Source organism: Bubalus kerabau, chromosome 11 (genome assembly GCF_029407905.1).
Source record: "Bubalus kerabau isolate K-KA32 ecotype Philippines breed swamp buffalo chromosome 11, PCC_UOA_SB_1v2, whole genome shotgun sequence".
Classification (NCBI taxonomy): domain Eukaryota; kingdom Metazoa; phylum Chordata; class Mammalia; order Artiodactyla; family Bovidae; genus Bubalus; species Bubalus kerabau.
The window spans coordinates 73,791,154-73,816,320 of NC_073634.1; the positions used below are offsets into that span (position 1 = coordinate 73,791,154).

At 36.1% G+C, this 25,167-nt stretch overlaps 1 protein-coding gene across 1 annotated transcript in view; it reads right to left on the reverse strand.

Moving 5' to 3' along the window:
• Nucleotides 1-23,975, reverse strand: part of SPDYA (speedy/RINGO cell cycle regulator family member A) — a 38,561-nt gene extending 14,586 nt beyond the window's left edge. The window contains exons 1-6 of the mRNA XM_055540613.1: nt 23,813-23,975; nt 19,603-19,855; nt 17,646-17,704; nt 15,520-15,605; nt 8,727-8,898; nt 72-369 (exon numbers count right to left, since the gene is read on the reverse strand). Of these exons, the coding sequence (XP_055396588.1) occupies nt 72-369; nt 8,727-8,898; nt 15,520-15,605; nt 17,646-17,704; nt 19,603-19,837 (850 nt within the window). The 5' untranslated portion in view covers nt 19,838-19,855; nt 23,813-23,975. The remainder of the gene's footprint in view (nt 1-71; nt 370-8,726; nt 8,899-15,519; nt 15,606-17,645; nt 17,705-19,602; nt 19,856-23,812) is intronic.
• Between the last annotated feature and the right edge of the window lie 1,192 nt (nt 23,976-25,167).

A 25,167-nucleotide genomic window follows, 5' to 3' on the forward strand; every position in this document is an offset into this window, starting at 1 on the left:
GGACTACAGGTCAATAGATAACTTCGATTCATTACTAAGGCACATAGATCTGCCATATTGCTAAATCATACCTTGAGAATAGCTATAAGCTTGAGAAGTATCAACTATTTTGTCCACTGAGAATGAGTTGTGTGATTCCTGAGAATGTTTCTCCACCACCTCTAGTGTATCACTGGATGAAGAAGATGATGAAGACAATCCCAGTCTAACATATCTTCCTTTGTTACCACATAGTGAACAATCTACCGGTGTGGCACTAGGTCCCCGGGGCAGTTGAACTTCATCTCTGTTGTAGTTTCTAACAGCTCCACTGTGATGCACAGAGCGTTCTCGTTGCCATATATAATGGGTTGGAGCAATGGCCATAACCTATAGTGAAAAGCTTTCTTTTAGAATTTTTAATAAGATTTTAAAATTTAGTTAAAGAACAAAAATTATAACTTAAGAACAGCTATCTCTAAAACTAGATCTAAAAAAATGTAAAAAAAAAAAGCATCTCCAGATAGGGCAGTATTACCTATAAAGTGATTCATTGCTTGGATCCTTAAGATAATAATTGGTAGAATATTTAAATTATTTCTAACAGGAAATAGAACTGAAGCAACTTTCCAGGTTTTGCTCAGATATTCTAGGTTTGGGAAAGATAATGCCCCCCAAATAATACATCATTCTTAACTTTGGAATATATTGGGTTGAGAATATTTTTGAGGTTTCCACCTACGTATGTTTATCAGCATGTTTGCAATAATAGCAAGAGATATGGTAAATGAGAACACAGATAAGTTGCTTAACCTCTCTGTTCCTGTTTTCTTGTCTGTAGTATGGAAAGAATAATACTGTCTATTTTAGCAGGTTGTTGCAAGTAATAGATGAGGAATTATTTAGAAAGTACTGAAGATTCTGCACTACATGTCAGACATTGTTCTCTAAAGTGTGTTAGGTAAGATACTGCCTTTAGAGTTGGGATAGACTTAGTTTCTTATCCTAGCTCTGCCACTTGCTAGTTGTATGATGATAGTTACTTAACCTTTAGGAGCCTCAATTTCTTCATATCTAAAACCAGGGATACTATCTGCCTCATAGGATTGTCCTGAAGGGTAAATATGTATAAAATCCTTATCACACAGTAAACATCTGGCCAATGAAAGCAAATGATAGCCATTTAAGAAGACAAACTAGGGAAATGTACCTACCTGCTGACCTCATGGTGTCTAAAACTTCAAAACAGAATGTTAGAATGTTACTTCTAAACAAAAAAAAAATGTTTAGTTGCAGTTATCCATGACCCAAGGTAAATTAGAATTGTAGAATTTGAGAGCTAGACAGTGCTTTTAAAAAACATTTAAGTTTCTGGACAAAACTATAATTCAAAAAGATAGACAGTGCTTTATTAATTGCCTAGTCAAGTGATTTTTCAGACTGGTTTGAGGAGCCCTTGGTTTCACAGACAACGCTGGGGATCCCAGGAGGGACTAAGGGAAGACAGAGCAGCTTGGAGAACCTCAATTTGGGAGATCATATAAAATTGTTTTGGAAAGAAGCTTTTGTTGTTAAGAATGAAAATCTTAACTGCACCTCCCACCCCCAGTCCCGGTTAAAGCCGAATCCCTCAGAAAATAGGGTTTTTGCGGTTATTGTCTCATTCAAGGCAATGAATAAAGAATACTAGCTATGCTAACTTTATGATCGTTTCTTTTAATTTTAAACTTTTTATTTTGTATTAGGGTATAGCCAGTTAACAATGTGATACTTTTAGGTGAATAGCAAAGGGACTTAGCCATCCATATATGTGTATCCATTCTCCCTCAAACTCCCCTTCCATCCACAGTGCCATATAACTTGAGCAGAGTTCCATGTAGCTATGCTAATTTTTAAAGTGTACTTTAGGATTGGATTTATTTTATAATCTACTTCTTAAATCCTTGAAAAAAATGTTCAACCAAAGACATGTAATTAAAGTTATATATCTTTTAAAAGGCAGAAGTAAATAAAGATGTTAACTGTAAACATATATATTTCTATGACAATGTAAAATTTGTTTAAGAAATACACAAGGTGAGGAAGTAAAATGTCAATTGTCCTTATTCCTTCCAAATTTATCTATAATTTTTCCTTAGTATTTCTCTATTTCCCATATCTGGAATGGCCTTTCCCTTTATTTGTCTTAGCATTGCTTTTCCTTCAATGCCTGGCATAAATCCCACCTTTCTAGAAACTCCAGGTTTCAAATTTTGTTTTATTCTTAATCCTATATTAGGACTCAGCATATAAATGTTAGTACTCAGATATATCTTTTTATGCATGTAACCCCTTCCGGACAGGAACAGCTTCTTGTACATCTCTCTCTCAAATGCCCTCTCCACAACTGTGAAAGTGAAAGTTGCTCAGTTGTGTCCGACTCTTTGTGACCCTATGGACTATACAGTCCATGGAATTCTCCAGGCCAGAATACTGGAGTGGGTAGCCAGTTCCCTTCTCCACAACAGTACACAGTCATTAAATATTTCTTAATGATAGATGAAAATAAGAAATTAAGAGGCCACTGACATTACTAGCCTACAACAATATAACTTGTGTAGGAACCCTACAGCAAAGTCTAATGAAGAAAGCAGAGGGAACTATGAAGTAAAGGGAACTCTGAAGCAAAGGGCACAATATAGAAGATTTGATATTGTTCTTTCTGCAATAAACTAGGCATCATAGTCTCTCCACATGCTAACCCAGAGAAGTGCATGCAAGTGCACACTCTTTTAAATATATATGAGGTCTACATATATTTTGCACACACACTAGAATGTTACAGTGATAACAACAGTGAATTAAAAAGAAAACTGTACCACAGTCAAAAAAGCAAGATTTTGGTCTTAATTCTATTTAGTTCCTATGACCTTAGGTAAATTTCATTAACTTTCTCAGCCACAGGCCTTTTATATATAAGGAAATAGATCACTTAGAGTTATCAAATTCTACAATTCTATGAAAGTGACTTCTCTGAAGCATTGGTAGCACTTGACCTATCAGAAACATTATCCTCGTTTTTTTTTTTTTACTTTATCTCACTCTTCTGTTATTTTTAGTGATTTCTTGGTGGGGGGTGGAAGTGGGCTTTGGCGTTTTTAAAATTTAATATTTGGCTGTTTTGCTCTCTATACATTCTATTTCTCTGTGATCTCAAGTGGCAGTATAATATGAGGTGTTAAAAGCAATGACTCTCGAGTTAGACTGCCTAGGTTTGAATACTGGTGTGCTGCTTTTCTAATTGTGTGAACTTGGAGAAGTCATTTAGTCTCTCTGTGCCTGTTTCCTTATCTGGATTACCTAGTTAGCTTGTAAGAATTGTGAGAGTTAATACATGTGCAGTACTGAGACCAGTGCTCAGAAAGTATTAACATTACTTTCATTGTGGATCTTTTATCTACTACCAAACTTTAAACATCACCTAATGAAATGACAGATGTCAGAGAACACAGAACATTGGGAAACCATCAGATGTGAAGTCAAGCTCTGGTTCTGCCATTTAACTGCGTATGATCTTGAGTAAATTTCAACCTCCGTGGTCTTCAGTTTCATCAGTTATAAAATGAGAATGCTACAATCCTCAAAAGTACTTTTGTGAGGATGAGAAGCTAATTTATATGAAAATATAAATTTGTAAAGCACAATGCAAATGTATAGTATAATTATTGTAAGCCAGTTTGTAGCTAGTATTTAACTTGCATTTATTTTCAGATACGTGACTAAAAAATGGGTTGGCAGTGTGCCAGTACTGGGCTCTTAATAACAAATGCATAGAACACTTAACTAAATTTCCTAACATGTATCCCCACCCCCACCCCCCAAAAAAATTATATATCTGGATATCTGGATAAGGGTCAGTGCTAAGGCTACTCAGTAAAGAATTGCTCCAAAGTCTTGTTTATTTTTAATGTTTTTTTATTGAAGTGCAGTTGATTCACAATGTTTCAGGTGTACAGCAAAGTGATGCAGTTGTATACATTCTCAGATTATCTTCCATTGTTGATTATTACAAGATACTGAATGTAGTTTCCTTGTTATACAGTAGAAGTCCTTGTTGGTTTTCATGGATAAGAAAGTATGAAAAAGAAATGGAGGCTTTAAGTTCCATTATGTCAGTCAGTTGTATTTACTGAGTACCTACTACAAGTCAGGCACTGTTCTAGATACTGTACACGTAGTAAGCACAGAATAAAGACCCTCTTGGGGACTTCCCTGGAAGTCCAGTGAGTAGGACACAACACTTTCACTGCCGAGGGCTCAGGTTCAATCCCTGGTTGAGGGAACTAAGATCCTGCAACCTGCACAATGCAGCCAAGAAAAAAAAAAAGACCTTATTGGAATTTATATTCTAGTAGGGGGAATAGACATCAGCAAGATAAGTAAGTAAAACAGAGTGTTATACAATGGCTAAGTGTTGTGAGGAAAACCAGGAAAAGGAGTAGAGAGTAATAGAGGGACGTACTATTTGCTATTTTACCAGCTTTATTGAGATGTAACTCAGATATCATACAATTCACTGGTTTAAAGTACAGAATTCAATGGCTTTTGATATCTTCAGGGTAGTACAATGATTACCACAATCAATTTTAGTACATTTTCATCACTTCATAGAGAAGGCAGTCACACTCCATTCCCCCCTCCCTTCAGCCTCAGGCAAACACTTTCTATGATTTTGGATTTATGTATTCTTCACAGTTGATGTAAATGAACTATGTGGCTCTCTGAGGACTGGCTTCTTTCACTTGCATAAGGTTTTCAGCATTCATCCACTTTGTAGCATGTATCAATACTTTATTCATTTTAATTGCCAAGTAATATATCATTGTATTGATATTTGTCTATCATCCGTTAGCTGCTGGACATTTCAATTGTTTTTACAACTATCGACTATTATGAATAAGGCCGCTTGCTATAAACATTCATGTAGAAGTTTTCAAAAAATATCTATTTATTTTTGGCTGTGCTGAGTCTTCATTGCTATACTTTCTCTAGTTGCCGTGAGCAGGAGCTACTCTCTAGTTGTGGAGCATGGGCTTCTCATTGTGGTGGATTCTCTTGTTGCAGTGTACAGGTTCTAAGGGCACATGGGCTTCAGTAGTTGCTGCTCCTGGGCTGCAGAGTGCAAGCTCAGTAGTTGTGGCACACGAGCTTAGTTGCTCCATGGCATGTGGGATCTTCCTGGACCAAGGATCAAACTGGGATCCCTTACATTGTAAGGTGGATTCTTAACCACTGGACCACCAGGAAAGCCCCATGTACAAGTTTTTGTGTGAATATAATTTTCATTTCTTTAGAGTATAAAACTAAGAGTGGAATTGCTGGGTCATATGGTCTCTGTTTAGCTTTTTGAGGAACTGCCAGACTGTTTTTCGAAGCAACTAAATGATTTTACATTCCCACCAGAAGTGAAAGTTCCAATTTCTCCACATCCTTGTCAATATTTGTTATTATCAGTCTTTTTTTTTTTTTAATTATAGCCTTCCTAGTGCATGTAACGGAGAAGGCAATGGCACCCCACTCCAATACTCTTGCCTGGAAAATCCCATGGATGGAGGAGCCTGGTGGGCTGCAGTCCATGGGGTCGCTAAGAGTCGAACAAGACTCAGCGACTTCACTTTCACTTTTCACTTTCTTGCATTGGAGAAGGAAATGGCAACCCACTCCAGTGTTCTTGCCTGGAGAATCCCAGGGACAGGGGAGCCTGGTGGGGTCTTTGGGGTCGCACAGCGTCGGACACGACTGAAGTGACTTAGCAGCAGTGCATGTAAAGAAATATCTCCTTGATTTTGATTTTACATTTTTCTGATGGCTGTTGAACATCTATTCATGTGCTTTTTTGCCCATCTGAATATCTTTTTTGAAGAAATGTGTATTTAGATCCTTTGCCCTTTAGAAAATTGGTTTGTCTCTTTATTTCTGAGTTTTAAGAGCTGTTTATATATTTTAGATACAAGTACCTTACAAGACGGATGATTTGCAAAGATTTTCTTCCAGTTTCTGGGCTGTCTCTTCACTTTCTTAATGGTGCCCTTTGAAGAACGAAATTTTTAAATTTTGATGATGCTCATTTTTTAATCTGTATTTTCTATTCTTGCTTGTGCTTCTGGTTATTACATCTAAGAAACCTAATCCAAAGTCATGAAGATTTAACACCTATGTTTTAAGAATTTTATAGTTTTTAGCTCTTAAATATAGGTCTTTGATCCATTTGAGTTAGTTTTTATATATAATATGAAGCAGGGGTCCAGGTGCTTTCTTTTGCATGTGGACATCCAGTTGCTTCAGCACAATTTGTTGAAAAAGATTACTCTTGCCCCACTGAGTTTTCTTGGTACCCTTGCCAAAAGTCAATTGAACATAAATTTCTGGACTCTTCAATTTTTATTCCATTGAGGGAGATACTATGCAATATAGGGGTAAGGAATGATTTCTCTGAGGTGACACTTAAGAGTTCTGCATGAAGTGAGGAAGTGAAGCATTCTAACTAGTACCTGGGAGAAAGCATTCCAGATAATAGGAATGGCAAGTGCAAAGACGCCAAGGTGGGAGGGTCCTTGATAAATCTGAGGAATAGCTAGAAGGCCAGTGTGGTTGAAGTGAAGTGAAAAAAGCTGGGAGATAAAGTCAATGAAATAAGGGAGGAGAGCTGGCAGACCATGTGGAGCAAGATAAGGAGGTTGACTTTTACTCTGTGAGATGAGAAACCTCTGAAGGTTTTTGAGTAGAGGAGACATGATTTGATTTCCTAAAAGATTTACTCTGGCTGCAATGAAGAATAAACTATAGGAGAGAAAGACTGTGAGGGAGTCTATTTGGAAAGTCATGGAAATAGTTGAGGCAAGAGATGACAAAGTAGGGTTTAGTGGTGGAGAAGGTGAGAAATGGTGGGATGTTGGATATTTCTTTAAGATATAGATCTGAAAAAAAAAAAAAAAAACCTAGGGTGACAGTTTTTGGCCAACAACTAGAATGATGAAGTTACTGTTTATTGACATGTGGAAGATTGTAGGAGGAGCAAGTGTGGAGGTCTGTGTGGGAGAATCAAAAACTCAATTTTCAGCATGTTAAGTCTGAGGTATCTACTAGATAATGAAATATGAAGTAGGAAGTTAGATATGCCAATCTGGAATTAGGGGAGAACTCTGTTAGTTCTCAGTGCTGAAAAGCCTTGAGAGACTGAACTTTTCTGTAAATCCCACTGACATTTTCAGTGTCAGTGAAATGAGTGAAAAAGTCAGTGAAAAATCAGTGAAAAAGTCATTACAACAACTGACTTTTCAGGTGTCTAAAACATTGTAGTCTTTTATAAGCCACATCATTCTCTAACAGTCTGGTGCCAGCAACCAAGGTAATTCCAGCTCCAACAGAATAAAACTGTTGCAGTTAAAATGTGAGTCATTTTATTTTAGGGGTGGTGGGCAGTCTACCATGAGGAAGCATTGCCTATCCTGACCTCTTGCCTCCAGTGCCTCCTCCATGCACTTGGCTGAGTGTTCCATGGAGCTTGAAGCATTTACTTTGATAAAACCAAAATGTTCAAATAAGGGCACCATCATACCAAGGATGGCAACAGGTACACAAATTACCCACTCCTGACCTGGGGAAGCAGTGACAAAAAATAACAAGACAGGAATTTTTCAACGCCCTGTAATTGAAATGAGTCCTTTAAATTCATTAATGAGGATCCACTAATGGAAGAGAGGTAGTCATATATACTCATCCTTTCATATTTTTCTACTGAATATAATCATGTGCTATACAGTCTTCTAAGTTATTTTGGAATCTTTGCATTTCTCCCAATATTCAACAATTCTAATTTAATCCAAAACCATGTATAACTTCTATAACTTCATCTCATTAATAAATATAATTAACAAGATTAGTTCTGGACAGAGTTCTGTGACACACTTCTAAAGTCTTCTCTCAGGTTAGACACTAATCCATTAATTGGCTTCTCTGGCCTAGATATGACTAGGTATGACTTCATTTAATTACAGCATTATTTGCCCAAACTTTTCTGAACTAGTTCTGGCTTATATTAATGAACTTAATTAATTACATTAACTAGTTACTGCCTTCCATTAATTTTCTACTCCAATATTTTTAGTTTGAAACATTAACTTTCTTTACTGAAAACCAGAACATCAGATAAAATAACTGATCTTTTAATTTAGTGTCTTTCTGCTTTACATTAATAGAATCTGTCATCAAGGAAACTTACTTTATGTATGCTATATGAGCAGAGGTATAGTTTTTAAGCTTATTTAAATTTATTTAAATTTTAATACCACACTGTTTATATTTCAACCTTGTGAATGTGAAATTTTGATACTTTAGTGGAAATTATTTACTAGAAATTATTATTCAGCTCCAATGTTATTACCCTGAGGTACTTTGGAATGTGCACACTATTTCTTCCTAATATATTGGTGATCCTTTAGAGAAGAGAAATACACTAAAATAAAAATACTTTCTATGGAAGTAGTCTGTTCAGAAAAAAAGAAATGACACTTTTTAATTATTGTGCTATAAATTTAAAATATCACCATTTTAATATACAAGTTGTACTCATGGTAATCATCAAGGTTAACAGTTTACCCTTCATTTACAAAAAAATGAAGCATTAGAAGCACATTAAAAAACAAGACAGGGAAAATTATATAAAGAGAAGACAGAGATTATATATATAAAGCATTTAAAAATCTTACCTCCTCACAGCATCGCCTGCTTACAATAGCCCTATAGTCAATTCTATCCCAGAGTTGGTCCCTTAACTTTAAGAAGTCAGGGAATAATTTTCTCCAGTTTTTCCCTAAAGCCCATGGAAAAATTTCATATTTGGATTCTTCTTCATCTTCTTCAACTGTATTAGCGAGATACCTAAAAAAGAAGACCAACAACTCAAAAAAGAAATGGGTAAAGGACAGGAAGAGAGTTTACGCACATACAAAAAACCCAGCTTGTTTATAAACACAATAACAGATGTTCAAGCCTTATGAATGATTAAAGAAATGTATATAAAAATTAGAGATACAATGAATTTTACATTGTTGAGTTCTGGATATTTTTATATTCCTATAAATTTTGAGCTTTGTTCTAGTATGCAGTTATTGAAACAGTCTGATCCTTTCAAGTCTTGATTTCATGATTTATTAGATAGATCTGGAGCAATGTTCAGTTTGGGGCTAATTACTCCCCACTAGGGCAAGATGTTTCCAAGTATTCTACTCAGTACTGAATTATTCAGTACTAACTGGAAGTTTTTTCAGTCTGGCTGGTGCAAACAGGCACTATTTGAGCCACGGGTGAATGTTAGGCACTGTGTTCCCTCTAACCTTTCCTTATGGTCTTTCTTTACACTCAAATACCTGAGGGGATTAGGCATGCACAGAAGTAGGAAAACAGGACAGATAAGAAGAAGAATCATTAGCCAATCAAAACTGACTGATATATGGTAGAAGTAATAGACAAAGACACTAAAACAGTTACAATTATTCCAGATGTTCAAAAAGACAAGTAGACACATTGAAAGTATACTTCTAGAGATGAAAACTTTGTGTACAAAGAAAATTACACTCAGTGAGGGTAACAGCAGATTAAATGTCACAGAAGGAAAGATTTGTGCACTGAAGACATAGCAATATAAACTATCCAAAATGAAACACACTGAGAAAACGAAACAAAAATAATGAACAGAGCATCAGTAAGCTGTGAGACAACTTCAAGTAGCTTAATAAAGGTGAAATTGGAATCCCCAAAGGGTGGTGGGTGGACAAAAAAAACACCTGAAGAAATAATTAATGCAAATTTTTGAAATTTGATGAGAACTATAAACCCACAAAGAAGTTGAATAAACTCCAAAGCACAAAACATATAGAAAATTACACCAAAGCATATCATAATTAATTGCTTAGGGCCAGTGATATAGAGGGGCTTCCCTGGTGGCTCAGAGGGTAAAGCGTCTGCCTGCAATGCAGGAGACCTGGGTTCGATCCCTGGGTCAGGAAGATCCCGTGGAGAAGGAAATGGCAACCCACTCCAGTACTCTTGCCTGGAAAATCCCATGGACAGAGAAGCCCGGTAGACTACAGTCCATGGGATCACAAAGAGTCAGACACAACTGAGTGACTTCACTTCACTTCAATGATATAGAGAAAATCTTAAAAGCAGTCAGAGAAAAAAATAAGACACATTACATTATACAGGAATAGAGATAAGGATGAAGCAGATTTCTCACTGGTAACAATGCAAGCTCCATAGATGATTTTTTAAGGGAAAAAAAGGCAACTTGTAATAAAAAGATTTATAAAACATATAAGGAAACAAGGCAAAATGAACAGAAACAGGCTGTGAAGTGTGAAGATACTGGAATTGATAGACAAACACCCAATAAAAGGGGGTCTTAAAAGCAAACAGAAAGGTAGGCAAATGATCCCAAGTGGAAGGTTTGAGATGCAAGAAGTAACAGTAATGAAAGATATATAAATATGTGGGCAAATCTAAACAAATGTTGAATTTATAAAACAACAATAATAATGTCTGACTTTTTAGAGAGCATCATGTAGAACTAATGGAATTGTAAGATAAGAGAACATAAGTTGGGTCTTGTAATTAAAAATAACTAGGGTAATTGCTGAAAGAATAGGTGTAGAATGTAAGATTTCCAAAGAAGTAGAGGAAAAAAGGTGTCAAAGGTAAAAATTTTTAAATCTCAATTAAAAAGAAGATAAAAGTAGAGGGGGAAGAAGAAACAGGAAAAAAAATGAAATATTTACAAAGTACAAAACAAGATGGTGGGAAAAAATGCAAATATATAAGAAACAAGAGTATTTTTTTCTGTAGTGAAAGTGAACTACAGCTACACATATCAATAGAAATTAGTCTCAGAATAATATCATAAAGCAAAAGAAGGAATTTACAGAAGACCGTACATGTAATTTTTATTGTACAGCCCCAAAATAGGAATAACCAAATAATATATTATTTAGAGGTATATACATAGAACAAAGGAAAGCAAAAAAATGATTACTTGTGGAAGGAAGAGGCTCTAACTGGGAAACTGTGCTGTGAGCTTCTAAGATTCTGGTAATGTTCTGTTCTTAAGTCAGGGGTACATGAATGTTTGTTTTGCTTTTATTCTTTCATTCACACATACATATACACTCCAATCACTCTTCTGTAGATATTTCATGTTAAAAAATTTTAAAAGCACACACAGAAGTGTGAGTACATTTCTATTCATACACAGTATGAATACCAGTAACATACACACTGGTTCATATATAGAAAATTATTTCTAGACAGATACATATGAAACTGTTAATTATCCTTGAGGAGGGAGATCAAGATCTTGAGATACGAGAAGACTTACTTTTAATTGTATACACGCCTATGTAGTCTTTTTGACCACGCACATATTCATATTTGTGTATGTGTGTCTCAGTTGTGTCCAACTCTTTGTGACTCCATGGACTGTAGCCCACCAGGCCCCTCTGTTCATGGGATTTTCCAGGTAAGAATACTGGAGTGGGTTGCCATGCCCTCCTCCAGGGGATCTTCTTGACCCAGGGATCGAACCCACATCTCTTGCATCTCCTGCACTGGCAGGCAGGTTCTTTACCACTGGCACCACCTGAAAAGTACTCATTCATATTTAGTTACATTAATATAAGTATATATTTTTATTCTCCCTTAAAATAATTATATATTTTAATATTATTTTATATTATATGTGTATTATTAATATCATAAAGCACCTCATTGTTAAACTCACTCAGTTATTCGAATCAAATTGTGTCCTTTGTGAAATTACATCAAGTAATTTCTCACTTTAGTATCCCTAATAATTGTTAGTAAACTGGAGATAGAGTTGGACGAGGTTGGCCCCTTTCATGCTTGCTGATTATGAAAAATCTATAATGCACATATTGAGTGACACACTCAGTATGCCAGCAAATTTGGAAAACTCAGCAGTGGCCACAGGACTGGAAAAGGTCAGTTTTCATTCCAATCCCCAAAAAAGGCAATGCCAAAGAATGTTCAAACTACCACACAATTGCACTCATCTCACACGCTAGCACAGCAATGCTCAAAATTCTCCAAGCCAGGCTTCAACAGTATGTGAATCTTGAACTTGCAGATGTTCAAGCTGGATTTAGAAAAGGGAGAGGAACCAGAGATCAAATTGCCAACATCCGTTGGATCATAGAAAAAGCAAGAGAGTTCCAGAAAAACATCTACACCAAAGCCTTTGACTGTGGATCACAACAAACTGTGGAAAATTCTTAAAGAGATGGGAACACCAGACCACCTTACCTGCCTCCTGAGAAATCTGTATGCAGGTCAAGAAGCAACAGTTAGAACTGAACATGGGACAACGGACTGGTTCCAAATTGGGAAAGGAGTATGTCAGGCTCTATATTGTTCACCCTGCTTATTTAACTTATATGCAGTGTACATCCTGCGAAATGCCAAGCTGGATGAAAACAAGCTGAGAGAAATATCAATGACCTCACATATGCAGATGACACCACCCTTATGGCAGAAAGCAAAGAACTAAAGTTTCATAAAGAACTGATGAAAGTGAAAGAGGAGAGTGAAAAAGCTGGCTTAAAACTCAACATTCAAAAAACTAAAATCATGGCATCCACATTCCCATCACTTCATGGCAAATAGATGGGGAAACAGTGGAAACAGTGACAGACTTTATTTTGGGGGGTGCCAAAATCACTGCAGATGGTGACTGCAGCCATGAGATTAAAAGATGCTTGCTCCTTGGAAGAAAAGCTATGCCAAACCTAGATAGCATATTAAAAAGCAGAAACATTTCTTTACAGACAAAGGTCCGTCTAGTCAAAGCTATGGTTTTTCCAGTAGTCACATATGGATGTGAGTTGGACTATAACAAAAGCTGAGCACCGAAGAATTGATGCTTTTCAACTGTGGTGTTGGAGAAGAATCTTGAGAGTCCCTTGGACAGCAAGGAGATCCAACTAGTCAATCCTAAAGGAAATCAGTCCTGAATATGCACTGGAAGGACTGATGTTGAAGCTGGAACTCCAATACTTTGGTCACCTGATGCGAAGAATTGACTCACTGGAAAAGACCCTGATGCTAGGAAAGATTGAGGGTAGGAGAAGGGGTTGACAGAGGATGAAATGGTTGGATGGCATCACCGACTCGACGGACATGATTTTGAGCAAGCTCCAGGAGTTGGTGATGGACAGGGAAGCCTGGCGTGCTGAAGTCCATGGGGTTGCAGAGTTGGACACTTCTGAGCAACTGAACTGAACTGATAATGCACTATGTTACAGAGGAATCTGGAGGGCTACAGTCCACAGGGTCACAAAGAGTTGGACATGACTGAGCAACTTCACTTTCACTTTTCAATAGGACCACATTATGATTTCATTCTACATTAACAATTTTTCAGGCTCCATGCAATGAAATGTCTGTATCTTACACATGTAAGTTGTCTTCTAATTTGAAATAGATTTTTCTTGGAGCAGAGTCCATTTATTTTGCATAAGGTTAATTATGTTTATTCAAATAAAGAATTAAGAAATTCTACATTAGCCATTGAGGTATGCAAAAAAGTAAGGTACACATTCCTTGCCTTTAAGGAGTTTATAGTCAAGTAGAAAAGGCAACATGAAAAAAATACATAACTAAAAAAGAATATAGAAAAATAATAGTAGAAGTTCAGTGTGTTAAAAGAATATATAGAAAATAACTTGAAATAGAACCGTGGCTGAGAAAATATTTAATGAGAACTATTGAGTTGGGTGGGCTTCCCCTGTGGCTCAGATTGTAAAGAATCTGCCTGTAATGCAGGAGACCCAGGTTTGATCCCTGGGTCAGGAAGATCCCCTGGAGAAGGGAATGGCAACCCACTCCAGTATTCTTGCCTGGAAAATTCCATGGACAGAGAAGCCTGGTGGGCTACAGTCCAAGGGACTGCAAAGAGTTGGACACAACTGAGCGACTATCACTTTACTTCACATTAAGTGGGGTTATATCAAAAGTACGATTAGATATAAAAATGGAAATTATGATTCATGTTACTTTTAATATGAAGCTTATAATACAACATGCAATAAAACCTGACATGCTACTACACAATGTAAGCTAACAAAGTGCTTTGCTGGTAATAATTTTACAAAGCTGGTCAAATCCAATTTTGGGCATGTGGTAAGATTTAAATAAAGTTTATTTTGGCTTGTTTTCAATTTTCAGGTGAGAAAAAAACTACAAAATAGATATTGCATCAATATACTAAAAGACACATTAACAGCAATACAGCTTAGTGTCAAATGGCTGGATGTGGCCATTGGCAAATCATACCTAAATCTGTGTCCCAGTTCCACTGCTTACTAACTTTTGTGATCTTGGAAAGCACTTAATCTTCCTAAGTTTTATTTTTCCTATCTGTAAAATGGAGATAATTTAAAAATATATCTCATAGGAAAATTAAATGAGTTTATAGAAAACATTTTTCTGGTGTCTCGCACATGATACTTAAATTAGCAAATACTATTATGTTCCTCCAATTTAGCAATCATCATCAAATTTTATACTGAGTTCATTTTTTCCTATGCATGGGGAAATGTATCTCCTGAAAACATGCAAATATCAATTTCTTCTAGTCCTATTTCTTGAATTGCATTCTGAATTAAGCAGACTTTAAATTCTTCATTGCTAATAGTTGCTGTGATATTTAACTTCAATATGTTTATATGTAGCTCCTTAGTTAGGTACTTAAAATTATATTCATATATTTCAAACTGTAGCATTGTATCCAGGTACTGGGCTTTTGATATTGAGATTGTCTAGAGTATTTTCCACAAACTGTTCAACTTAAAAGTTATAATGATTTTTACTAAATATTAAATTTCAAAGAGGACGTTCTGGCTTTTGACAAGTCTCTAAGTCCAAAAGAGGAAATTTTGGGGATAATTTATATGGAACACTATATAAAGTATGACAATGTGAAAGGTACAATACAAACTCAAGTGGAATATTAAAAAATAAATCTTAGGCATAAGATCAATGAAAAGAACATAAGAATGTCCTATTAAAGTAAAAAAAAACCATACAGCCTTTAAACAGGAAGGCCTATTCAAAGATATATACCAGGGTTTAAACAGCCTCTATTTTAAATAAGGTATTGTATATATTGCGCTTCCCTGATAACTCAGTTGGTAAAGAATCTGCCTGCAATTCCTGGGTCAGGAAGATCCTCTGGAGAAGGGAAAGGTTACCCACTCCAGTATTCTTGGGCTTCCCTGGTGGCTCAGCTGATAAGGAAACAGCCCACAATGCAGGAGACCTGGGTTCCACCCCTGGGTTGGGAATATACCTTGGAGAAGGGAAAGGCTACTCACTCCAGTATTCTGGTCTGGAGAATTCCATGGACTGTATAGACCATGGGGTCACAAAGAGTCAGACACGACTTATAAATAACTACCATAAAAACTACCACTTAGTAGAAAGCATACTTACAGAGCAATAAAGAAATTTATCCTGGTATGCTCATTTACAGTAAATTTAGCTCTCTTGAAATAAACAAAGGTCATAGCCAAAAGATACTATAGAGAAAAAAGTTAAAAGTTAAAATTAATGTTTTGCTTTCATAAGTAAAATGGCTTTAAACTAGCTGTCTTTCTATGCTAAAACAATAAAGCATTATTTATCCTTATTATAGAAACACCTATTTGAGTCCTTATTTTCTGGCTTTCTTTAATCCATATGAACAGTGAGAAATAGTTCTGGATCTCTTATGATTAAGTCATAATTGGAATCAACTCCTAAATTTTATTCTTGCCAATATCTTTTGAACCCCAAACTCATTTTTTTTCTATTATTCAAACATATAAAGAAGCCAAAATAATAATCAAGTGAATAACCATACATCCTTTACCAAGATTCATCAACTGTTACTCTGTTGCCACACTGGCTTGATGTGTGTATATATGCAATTTTCCCCACCTCAACTCTTTGAGTTAGTTGTAGACATCCATACTCAAAATACTCAAAATAATTTAAAAAATAACTTCTAACCAAAAATTAGAATCACATGGCTCTATTTTCACTGGGAAAAGTGTTTTAAATGTATTACTAGGAAGACATGTCTAGCCTGTTATTAGGACCCATGCCAGGTTCTGCCTGTTCAAGTTAAAAACAAGTTACAATACAAATATATTAGACTCCCTTTCATAAAATAGCTAATTCATCCTACCTTCGCAGGTTTGACCACAAAGGTGATTCCAAGTTTTTCAAGGTTACTTTCAGTAGAGGACTCGATACTAGTTTGTTAAGATACACTATTCCTGGTTAGTTACTTTAGAGGCACTGCCCCCTGCTGTCCAACAACTTTAATTACTGATAAAGCACTTAAAACTAAAATTTAAACTTTAGAAGTCCACATGAACTGGATATTTGATATTAAGGCATTACTGTTAATTTTTAAAGGTATTAGTGACACTGATTGTGTTTAGAAAGATCTCACTTTTTAGAAGTACATCTTTAAATATTTATGGATAAAATGTTAGGCTGTCTGGGGTTTGCTTCAAAATAATCCAGTTTTGGGGAGAGAAATGAGAAGAAACAAGAATAGCCATGAGTTAATCACTGTTTTAGCTTAGGTACACAGACGGTCTTTGTTCTATTGTCTCTATTATAATTTTAAATGTACTACCGCATGTTTGAAATTTTATAAAATTAAAATTTCAAATTTTAAAAGAAAACCTCCAATTTTATTTTTGTTATCTTAAGCTTAAAATAAAAGAGTTTACATCAATATTAAGTTAATGGGTATTTAATCATGAGGTAGTCTGTTAATTCCCTTTTCTGTTGGTTGGCACATGATCTTAAATGTGATATAAAGTCATGCCGCATTTTCTGATATGACTAACTGGTCTAAGATGACATTTATAAAGCTGAAATTCTAACTGTTTGGCTAAACCTAAAGAGTATAGAGACATCAGAATCCCTACTGTATAAATCAGCATCATGATGTTCTTTTATGAAACACTGATTCCTATACAAAGAATAAGATAAACTAATTTTACTCTACAAGATTATTGGGATTTGTTTCATTTAAATTATCTACAAAATATTAAAATGTATAATCAACCACTTTTATCAGATGTTATTACCTTATAAAAGGTAACAATTCTGATCAAAACATATTAAGCCTAATACAGCAAATATTTTATAACTATAAATGGAGTATAACTTTAAAAAATTGTGAATCATATTGTACACCTGTACTGTACATCAACTGAACCTCAATTAAAAAAGAATCAAAAGCAAAACCAAACCAAAAACAGCCAACCAACCAAATAAAAAACATATTACATCTATATTGATTCTTGTTTTAAATCAAACAAATATGGGTTTAAGATCATATGAACCTAAATCAAAAATACTTTACAATTCCTTGAGTATAGATGGAATGAATGTATGTTGTATACTAACGTATAAGGATTCCATTTTGAAGGAGCAACGTTAAGTTAGTTCTTTTCTTAACCTTAATTAATAAGATAGAAAATCATTATAAGGTTCATTAAAGTCCTGACAGTCCATTAACATAAAAATGCTAATGATTATACTGTTATCAAATTTACCTTGTCTGCAATTTTACAGCAGCAGTCCATCCACAAGAAATCCTGAATTAAATCATCATCTACAACAAAAGAAGGCTATGACTTGTCTTTTGAAAACAGGTTTCCTTTTGAAGAATTAATTTTTACATGCGATTATAAACAATGCTTATAAATCACACAAAATGGCTGGACTGGTATTGTACAAAGTATAGTTTTTGGTTCTTTAGTGTGTTTACCACTGCAAGCACTGTACAGAAAACTACCACTTTATTTTTTGGCTTCTTCCTATCTGATTTGCTTTAATATATAGCCCAGACTAGAGGGGGAATGCTAGAAGTGTTTGATTTACTAAATATTCCAGTAACTCTTTTAGGAATGTTTTGGGTAGCTCTAGAGGGGCTCTTTGTTAATTTCCAAAACAAATCTTTAACAGGTGGAAATGGAATCTGATAAAAAATAACTCAGTCATTAAGAAATAATGACTCAATGAATACTCTGTTTTCTAAATATCTTTTTTTTTTTTTTTTAACCACTTTCTCCTTTTAGGTATAGGGTATTTTTAGTTTGAGGTTCTTTTTCTATCCTCATATTTATCTCATGTCTGTCCAATTATCTATTATCCAAATACACATGAAAATGTCTATGTAAGGAAGATTTAAAATTCATTAGTTATTTATAACATTTAATTTTGGAAAGACAGTGTTATGACAGAAAGATCAACAGACAAAAGTACTGTTAAAAAGAATAACATCCAAAAAATAGGTAAAAAACACTCACTTCAAATAAAGACTCAAATACATAATACCAAAATATATGTGTAGCTGTCAGAAAATAATTTGGAAAAAAATCCACTTTTTTCCATTTCCCCCTTCATTTTTAGTTAAATAACTAAGTATAACTTTTTATTACATCCTAGAAATATTATCAGTGTAGTCAAATAAATGGAAAGTTCCAATATGTATCGATTTTCTGAGAATAATTAATCTCTGCCTTGTTAATTCCATTTCTATTTCTTAAATTACCTAAAATGGTAGAGCCATGTATTTTTCCTTATTTCCCACATTCAGTTATGAATAACAAAAAAGTTTGTGGGTAATAATTTTGCTCTACTCTTAATAGAGAGGGAACCCCCATCCCCCATTTTTTAAAGACTTCTGTCCTCTCAGAAGGGCAAATACTCTTGTCCCTAACTCTCTCTTCTTTTATGCATCTCTTTTCCTCTATAAGGAAGGAAGGTTGTTACCTCAATCTACCAGTCTGTGATAGCTACTTGATTCAGTCCCACAGATAAGTACCAGAATCTATCTATCCAACCCTTTATTCTGTCTACCTTACTACCTTACCTAAAAAAAAAAAAAAAAAAAAAAGTCCTCTTTCTTGGGCCAGTAGAAATACTACAAAGTTTCTTTTTGGTTATTTTTAAGATTATCAGCAAAGCAGCACTGTTTCAAGATCTGAACAAAATTCAATTTTATTATATGAACATTATGATAAAGCATAGTTAATTTTTAATAATATTCCCCAGAGATTATACTGAAACTTCTCTAAGTTGACTAACCTTGCCAGTTTGCTCAGTTTTAGCACTGAGTCCTAGGAAACCCCTCCGGCTCAGTGACACGAGTCAGTTAGCTCACCTGAGACTTTATGTGTATTTACTTTAGGTCAAACAAAACTCATGCTATGACCTTGAATTGCCCAGAATTTATATTTGACACTTGAATTAAGTAGACTAGAAGCTAGATGAGTCAGAATTTCTACTCTAAAAGTAACAAAAACAAACAAAAATCTAGCAGTGGGGGTGGGGGGGGGAGGGAACAACAACAGACTAAGACAAAAACAAATTTGGTTGGAGATGGAAAATCTGACACAGAAAATAACAGCATCCTTTTTGATTATCATGAAAATGATAAAACAGAACTTACATTCTCTCACTTTTAAGTACTTTATAATTACCTCTATTACAATATTTTAAACCTACCAAATAATTTAAAGAAAGCAGTCATTTCCTGACGCTGTATAACTAGACAGGGTCCTTTGGGGCGTTTAGACTTGTTGCTATTATGTGCATTTTTTTCAGATGCTGGCCAACTATCTTTAAAAATAGGACGCTTCAGGGTAATGGGTTTTTTAGGCTGATGCAATCTATTTGACCCCGATTTTACATGTACAGTGACAGTAGGTGGTGTCTCACAACACAGCTGATTATGTCTCATTTTGGTTTCCCACGATTCCTGTAAAAATAAAACACATAGTTATTTATCACACTCTTGTTCACTTCAAGAAAAGCTATGTTTCCTTTGGGTCTGGTATGCCTCTATTCCCAAATAATAAGATACTGCATACTATCTTGCTTTGACTACTAGGGAACTAAAAACCAAATTTTAAAGTTAATTATAGAAACTGTGCTGAGTTTATAATCTATTTGTGGTATTCTTTTTTCCTGATAATTTTTATTCTGCTTGTACTGACATAATTTTATATGTTTACTGTCATCTCAAATTTTTTATAGAATAAGGCAAACTGCTTTGAGAACTAATTTATTATCAATATCATTATTATGTTAAAAAGCAATTCACTTTTGGCAAAACTAATACAGTTATGTAAAGTTTAAAAATAAAATAAAATTAAAAAAAAAAAAAAGCAATTCACATACACACAAACATTTTCTAACTGGTTAATTCCTGGATATGTTATAAAACTCACTGATTCAACAAGTGTTTATTGATATTTTTGAAAAGTTAAAAACAATTCCAGCAAACAAATGCATGCATTGAGGGATTCTCATAAATTGATCACTTTAATTTCTAAAGTTGTGAGTATATGACTATGCTATTTGAGTGGCTGATTACCAGTGTATATGAATGTAAACTGCTTTAGTCTAATAAAAATGGAAAGTTAATCCATCAGTTTTGCATAATGATATGCATAATCACTACTACATTTGATAGTAATTAGTTCACATAATTACTAGTATTACTTTTATGATCAAAGTATTTATAGGGTACTAGGAAATGCAGTTATGAATAGCAAAAGCAGCAAACTACTTTAAGACCCTAATGAGAATCTCTGAATCCATAACTAACAGTGACCCAGGCAGTCGTGCCTCCTTCGATGTTCAGTGAGTTAGGTACAGATTCTCCTTCCTGACCCTCAGAAACTTCCCTGCTGAAGGAAGGAATGGAAAATAAAATTAGATATAGTGAGTCTAGATCAGAATTGTCCAATATAAAGCAAGCCACATACATAACTTTGTATTTCTAAAGCCACATTTAAAAAGCACAAATAAGCAAGTAATTTAATTTTACAAATATACTTTATGTAACTGAATATATCCAAAAAATAATTTTGGCATGTAATCAATATAAAAACTAAGAAGACATTTTATATTCTTCTTTTATACTAAGTCTTTGAAATCTGGTTTGTATTATACTTATATCTCAATTTTGAATGCTAAAATTTGCAAGTTAGTGAAATGTAGTCTTGCCAAAACAATGACCTAGGAGGTAAGGGAAAAATATTTTATATTCCTTCAATATTTAATTGTAAAGTAAAAATTCTTCAGTTGCACCTGCCACATTTCAACTGTTTAATAAGCACATATGCCTAGTAGCTACCCATATTAGACAGCACAGGGCTAGTTTATGAAGAACTCGGCAGAGTAAGTTATATTCAATTACTTTTATATATAATTCCTTCTCCTCTACTTTGCTTCCCTCCTCTCCACTCCTCTTTCTTCCTAGATCCTCATCTGTATCTTTTTTTTCCCCCCAAAGAGCAGCCTTACAATCTAGATGGAAAAAACTAGTCATGCTTCTCCCATTGGGGTGTGAGGGCTAGGCTTAGGGAGTGGGGGACAGATGTGCCAGAAAACAGAATAACTGTAGCACTTCTCCCAGGATGTCACTTTTACTTAATGTTAAGCAATGTAAAATAGTGTTGCTTTATAAAACAACCTGGGATATATGATGACAGAATGCAAATTTTCTATAAAAAAAAATAATGACCACATTTTACATTATTCTGCTTCATATAAAAATTGAGAAAAGAGAAACAGGAGGAAATTCCCCAATAGAGATTCATTGAGATTAATAAGCAAACACTGGCAAAAGAGTTATGGAGAAGGAGCTTAAGGAGAGAAGCTATCAACAATACATTTTTGTTCAAATTCCAACCTTAGGTAACTTCAATTTTTGCTCTTCATTTAGACATACTAGGAGAATGGCAATAGTCAAATGAGAATTTTTTTTAAGACAGAGGCTAATTTTTTTATAATTCTTTTAAAAAATTTATTAATTGAAGGATAATTACAGAATTTTGTTTTCTGTCAAACCTCAACATGAATCAGCCATAGGTATACATATATCCCCTCCCTCTTGAACCTCTCTCCCATCTCCCTCCCCATCCCATCCCCCTCACCCCTCTAGGTTGATCAGAGGCCCTGTTTGAGTTTCCTGAGACATACAGCAAATTCCCTTTGGCAATTTTACATATGATAATGTAAGTTTTCATGTTACTCTCTCTATACATCTCACCCTCTCCTCTCCTCTCCCTGTGTCCGTAAGTCTGTTCTCCATGTCTGCTTCTCCATTGCTGCCCTGCAAATAAATTCTTTGGTACCACTTTCTAGATTCCATATATGCATTAGTATATGATATTTATCTTTCTCTTTCTGACTTACTTCATTCTTTATAATAAGCTCTAGGTTCATCCACCTCATTAGAACTGACTCAAATGTAGTCCTTTTTATAGCTGAGTAATACTCCCTTATGTATATGTACCACAACTTCTTTATCCATTCATCTGTCAATGGACATTTAGGTTGCTTCCATGTTCTAACTATTGTAAATGAACACTGGGGTACATGTGTCTTTTTCAATTTTGGTTTCCTCAGGGTATATGTCTAGGAAACGGATTGCTGGGTCATATGGTGGTTTATTCCTAATTTTTAAAGGAATCTCCATACTATATATAAGACAGGGTTTTAAAGTATGACTGAAGTCAAAGGGACAGAACTGGCTGAGAATAAATGTTAAAATACTGGACAAAAGACCTGGATTAAAACCTGATTCTCACCAGTGATATGATCTTAGGTTATTTAACTTCTGGGAGTCTCCCTTTTCTCACTTGTGATATTGAGATAATAAAAGCACTTATTTTTTTTTAGAAGCTGGTACATAGTAAGTATTCATTTAAAGTTACCTATTATCAGGTATTGTTATAATACATAATGCACAGTGCTGAATGTTTGGCAAAAACTCAACCTATGGCAGCACTATTATTGTATCGTTTTTACAGGAAGAGGTCTTTGAAGGAAAGAGTCCCAATATGACAGATAACCAAATTTCACCTCAACTAATAAACGTAATTTAAATGTTAAAATTTTATTGGTAACAGGCACCATAGGTACATTTTAATGTGCTTACGATAAAGAATAAAGTTTGTTAAGAGACAGGCTCTCAATTACTTCTAAAGTGGTGGTTGTTTTGGGTTTTTTTTTTTTTTTTTTTTTTAATTGAAGCTAGCTGGCCTACAGTCGTACTGGAAATGTTAGGAAAGGACATTTGTAAATTTTGATAAATGGGCTAAGGGCATAGCCCTGAGATACAGCAACTCAGGTCTCAGGATTCTGGTGCCGATGCTCCTGGAAAAAAAAGATGCGTTTAATGGGACACAAGAGGCAGAATGAATTAAAAACACTGCTATCCCGCGCTCAGCTGTATAAAGTAGGGCGGGCTGCCGGGAGGCGCGAGCTCTTTCCTAAAGGCCTTCCTTTCCGAAGGGGGGAGCGCGCGCTGAGAGGGCACGTTGAGCCCTTGGGGACGCGTCTCCTTTGTCCTCTCCCCCGCCGACTAGTGATCACAACCAGCTGAGCTGGTGCGCAAAGTGCGGCAAACCCCAACAAACACGGCCGAGGGGAGCGCCCTGCCTCCTCTCTCTACTGCACCGTCGTCCTCCATCCCGCTCCTCCCGGCTCTGCCCAGTCCTAGCGCTACGCCTCCGCCTCCCCACCGGCACCTGAGGAAACTCAAGGGCTGAAGTTTGAGGAAGGGGTCGAGACGCCGCCGCCGCCATAGCCTCACACATTTAGGCTGGCGGGGTTGGAGGCAAGAGGGGACGGAGGGACCAGACACAACCAAATCTGTACAGTCGCCGGTGAGGCCCGAAGCCGGAGAGCGAGAGGAGGGTACCTGCAGAAACCTGAGGCTGGTGAGCGAGGGCCGAACCGACGGCCAGCCTTTCACAGACACGGAACGTCCCAGACGGTTACTCGCAGTTCGCTCCACCGCGCACCGCGGGCCCCGAGACCTCCCGCCAACCCGAGCGATGCCAAGGCAGGCCAATCAGCGCCCGGAGCCCGCCCCTTGAGGCGGGGCTAGCCCGAGGCTGCGCGCGACGCCTGCCGACATTTTACCGTTACTTTTCCTTGCTTGACCGTCAACTTCCAGATGTTCAAGCTGGTTTTAGAAAAGGCAGAGGAACCAGAGATCAAATTGCCATCATCCGCTGGATCATGGAAAAAGCAAGAGAGTTCCAGAAAAACATCTATTTCTGCTTTATTGACTATGCCAAAGCCTTTGACTGTGTGGATCACAATAAATTGTGGAAAATTCTGAAAGAGATGGGAATACCAGACCACCTGACCTGCCTCTTGAGAAACCTGTATGCAGGTCAGGAAGCAACAGTTAGAACTGGACAAGGAATAACAGACTGGTTCCAAATAGGAAAAGGAGTACGTGAAGGCTGTATATTGTCACCCTGCTTATTTAACTTATATGCAGAGTATATCATGAGAAACGCTGGGCTGGTAGAAGCACAAGCTGGAATCAAGATTTCTGGGAGAAATATCAATAACCTCAGATATGCAGATGACACCACCCTTATGGCAGAAAGTGAAGAGGAACTAAAAAGCCTCTTGATGAAAGTGAAGTGGACAGTGAAAAAGTTGGCTTAAAGCTCAACATTCAGAAAACGAAGATCATGGCATCTGGTCCCATTACTTCATGGGAAATAGATGGGGAAACAGTGGAAACAGTGTCACACTTTATTTGGGGGGGCTCCAAAATCACTGCAGATGGTGATTGCAGCCATGAAATTAAGATGCTTACTCCTTGGAAGGAAAGTTATGACCAACCTAAATAGCATATTGAAAGCAGAGACATTGCTTTGCCAACAAAGGTCCATCTAGTCAAGGCTATGGTTTTTCCAGTAGTCATGTATGGATGTGAGAGTTGGACTGTGAAGAAAGCTGAGCGCTGAAGAATTGATGCTTTTGAAGTGTGGTGTTGGAGAAGACTCTTGAGAGTCCCTTGGCCAGCAAGGAGATCCAACCAGTCCATCCTAAAGGAGATCAGTTCTGGGTGTTCTTTGGAAGGACTGATGCTAAAGCTGAAACTCCAATACTGTGGCCACCTCATGCGAAGAGTTGACTCATTGGAAAAGACTGATGCTGGGAGGGATTGGGGGCGGGGGGGTGGGGAGGAGGGGACGACAGAGAATGAGATGGCTGGATGGCATCACTGACTCGATGGACGTGAGTTTGAGT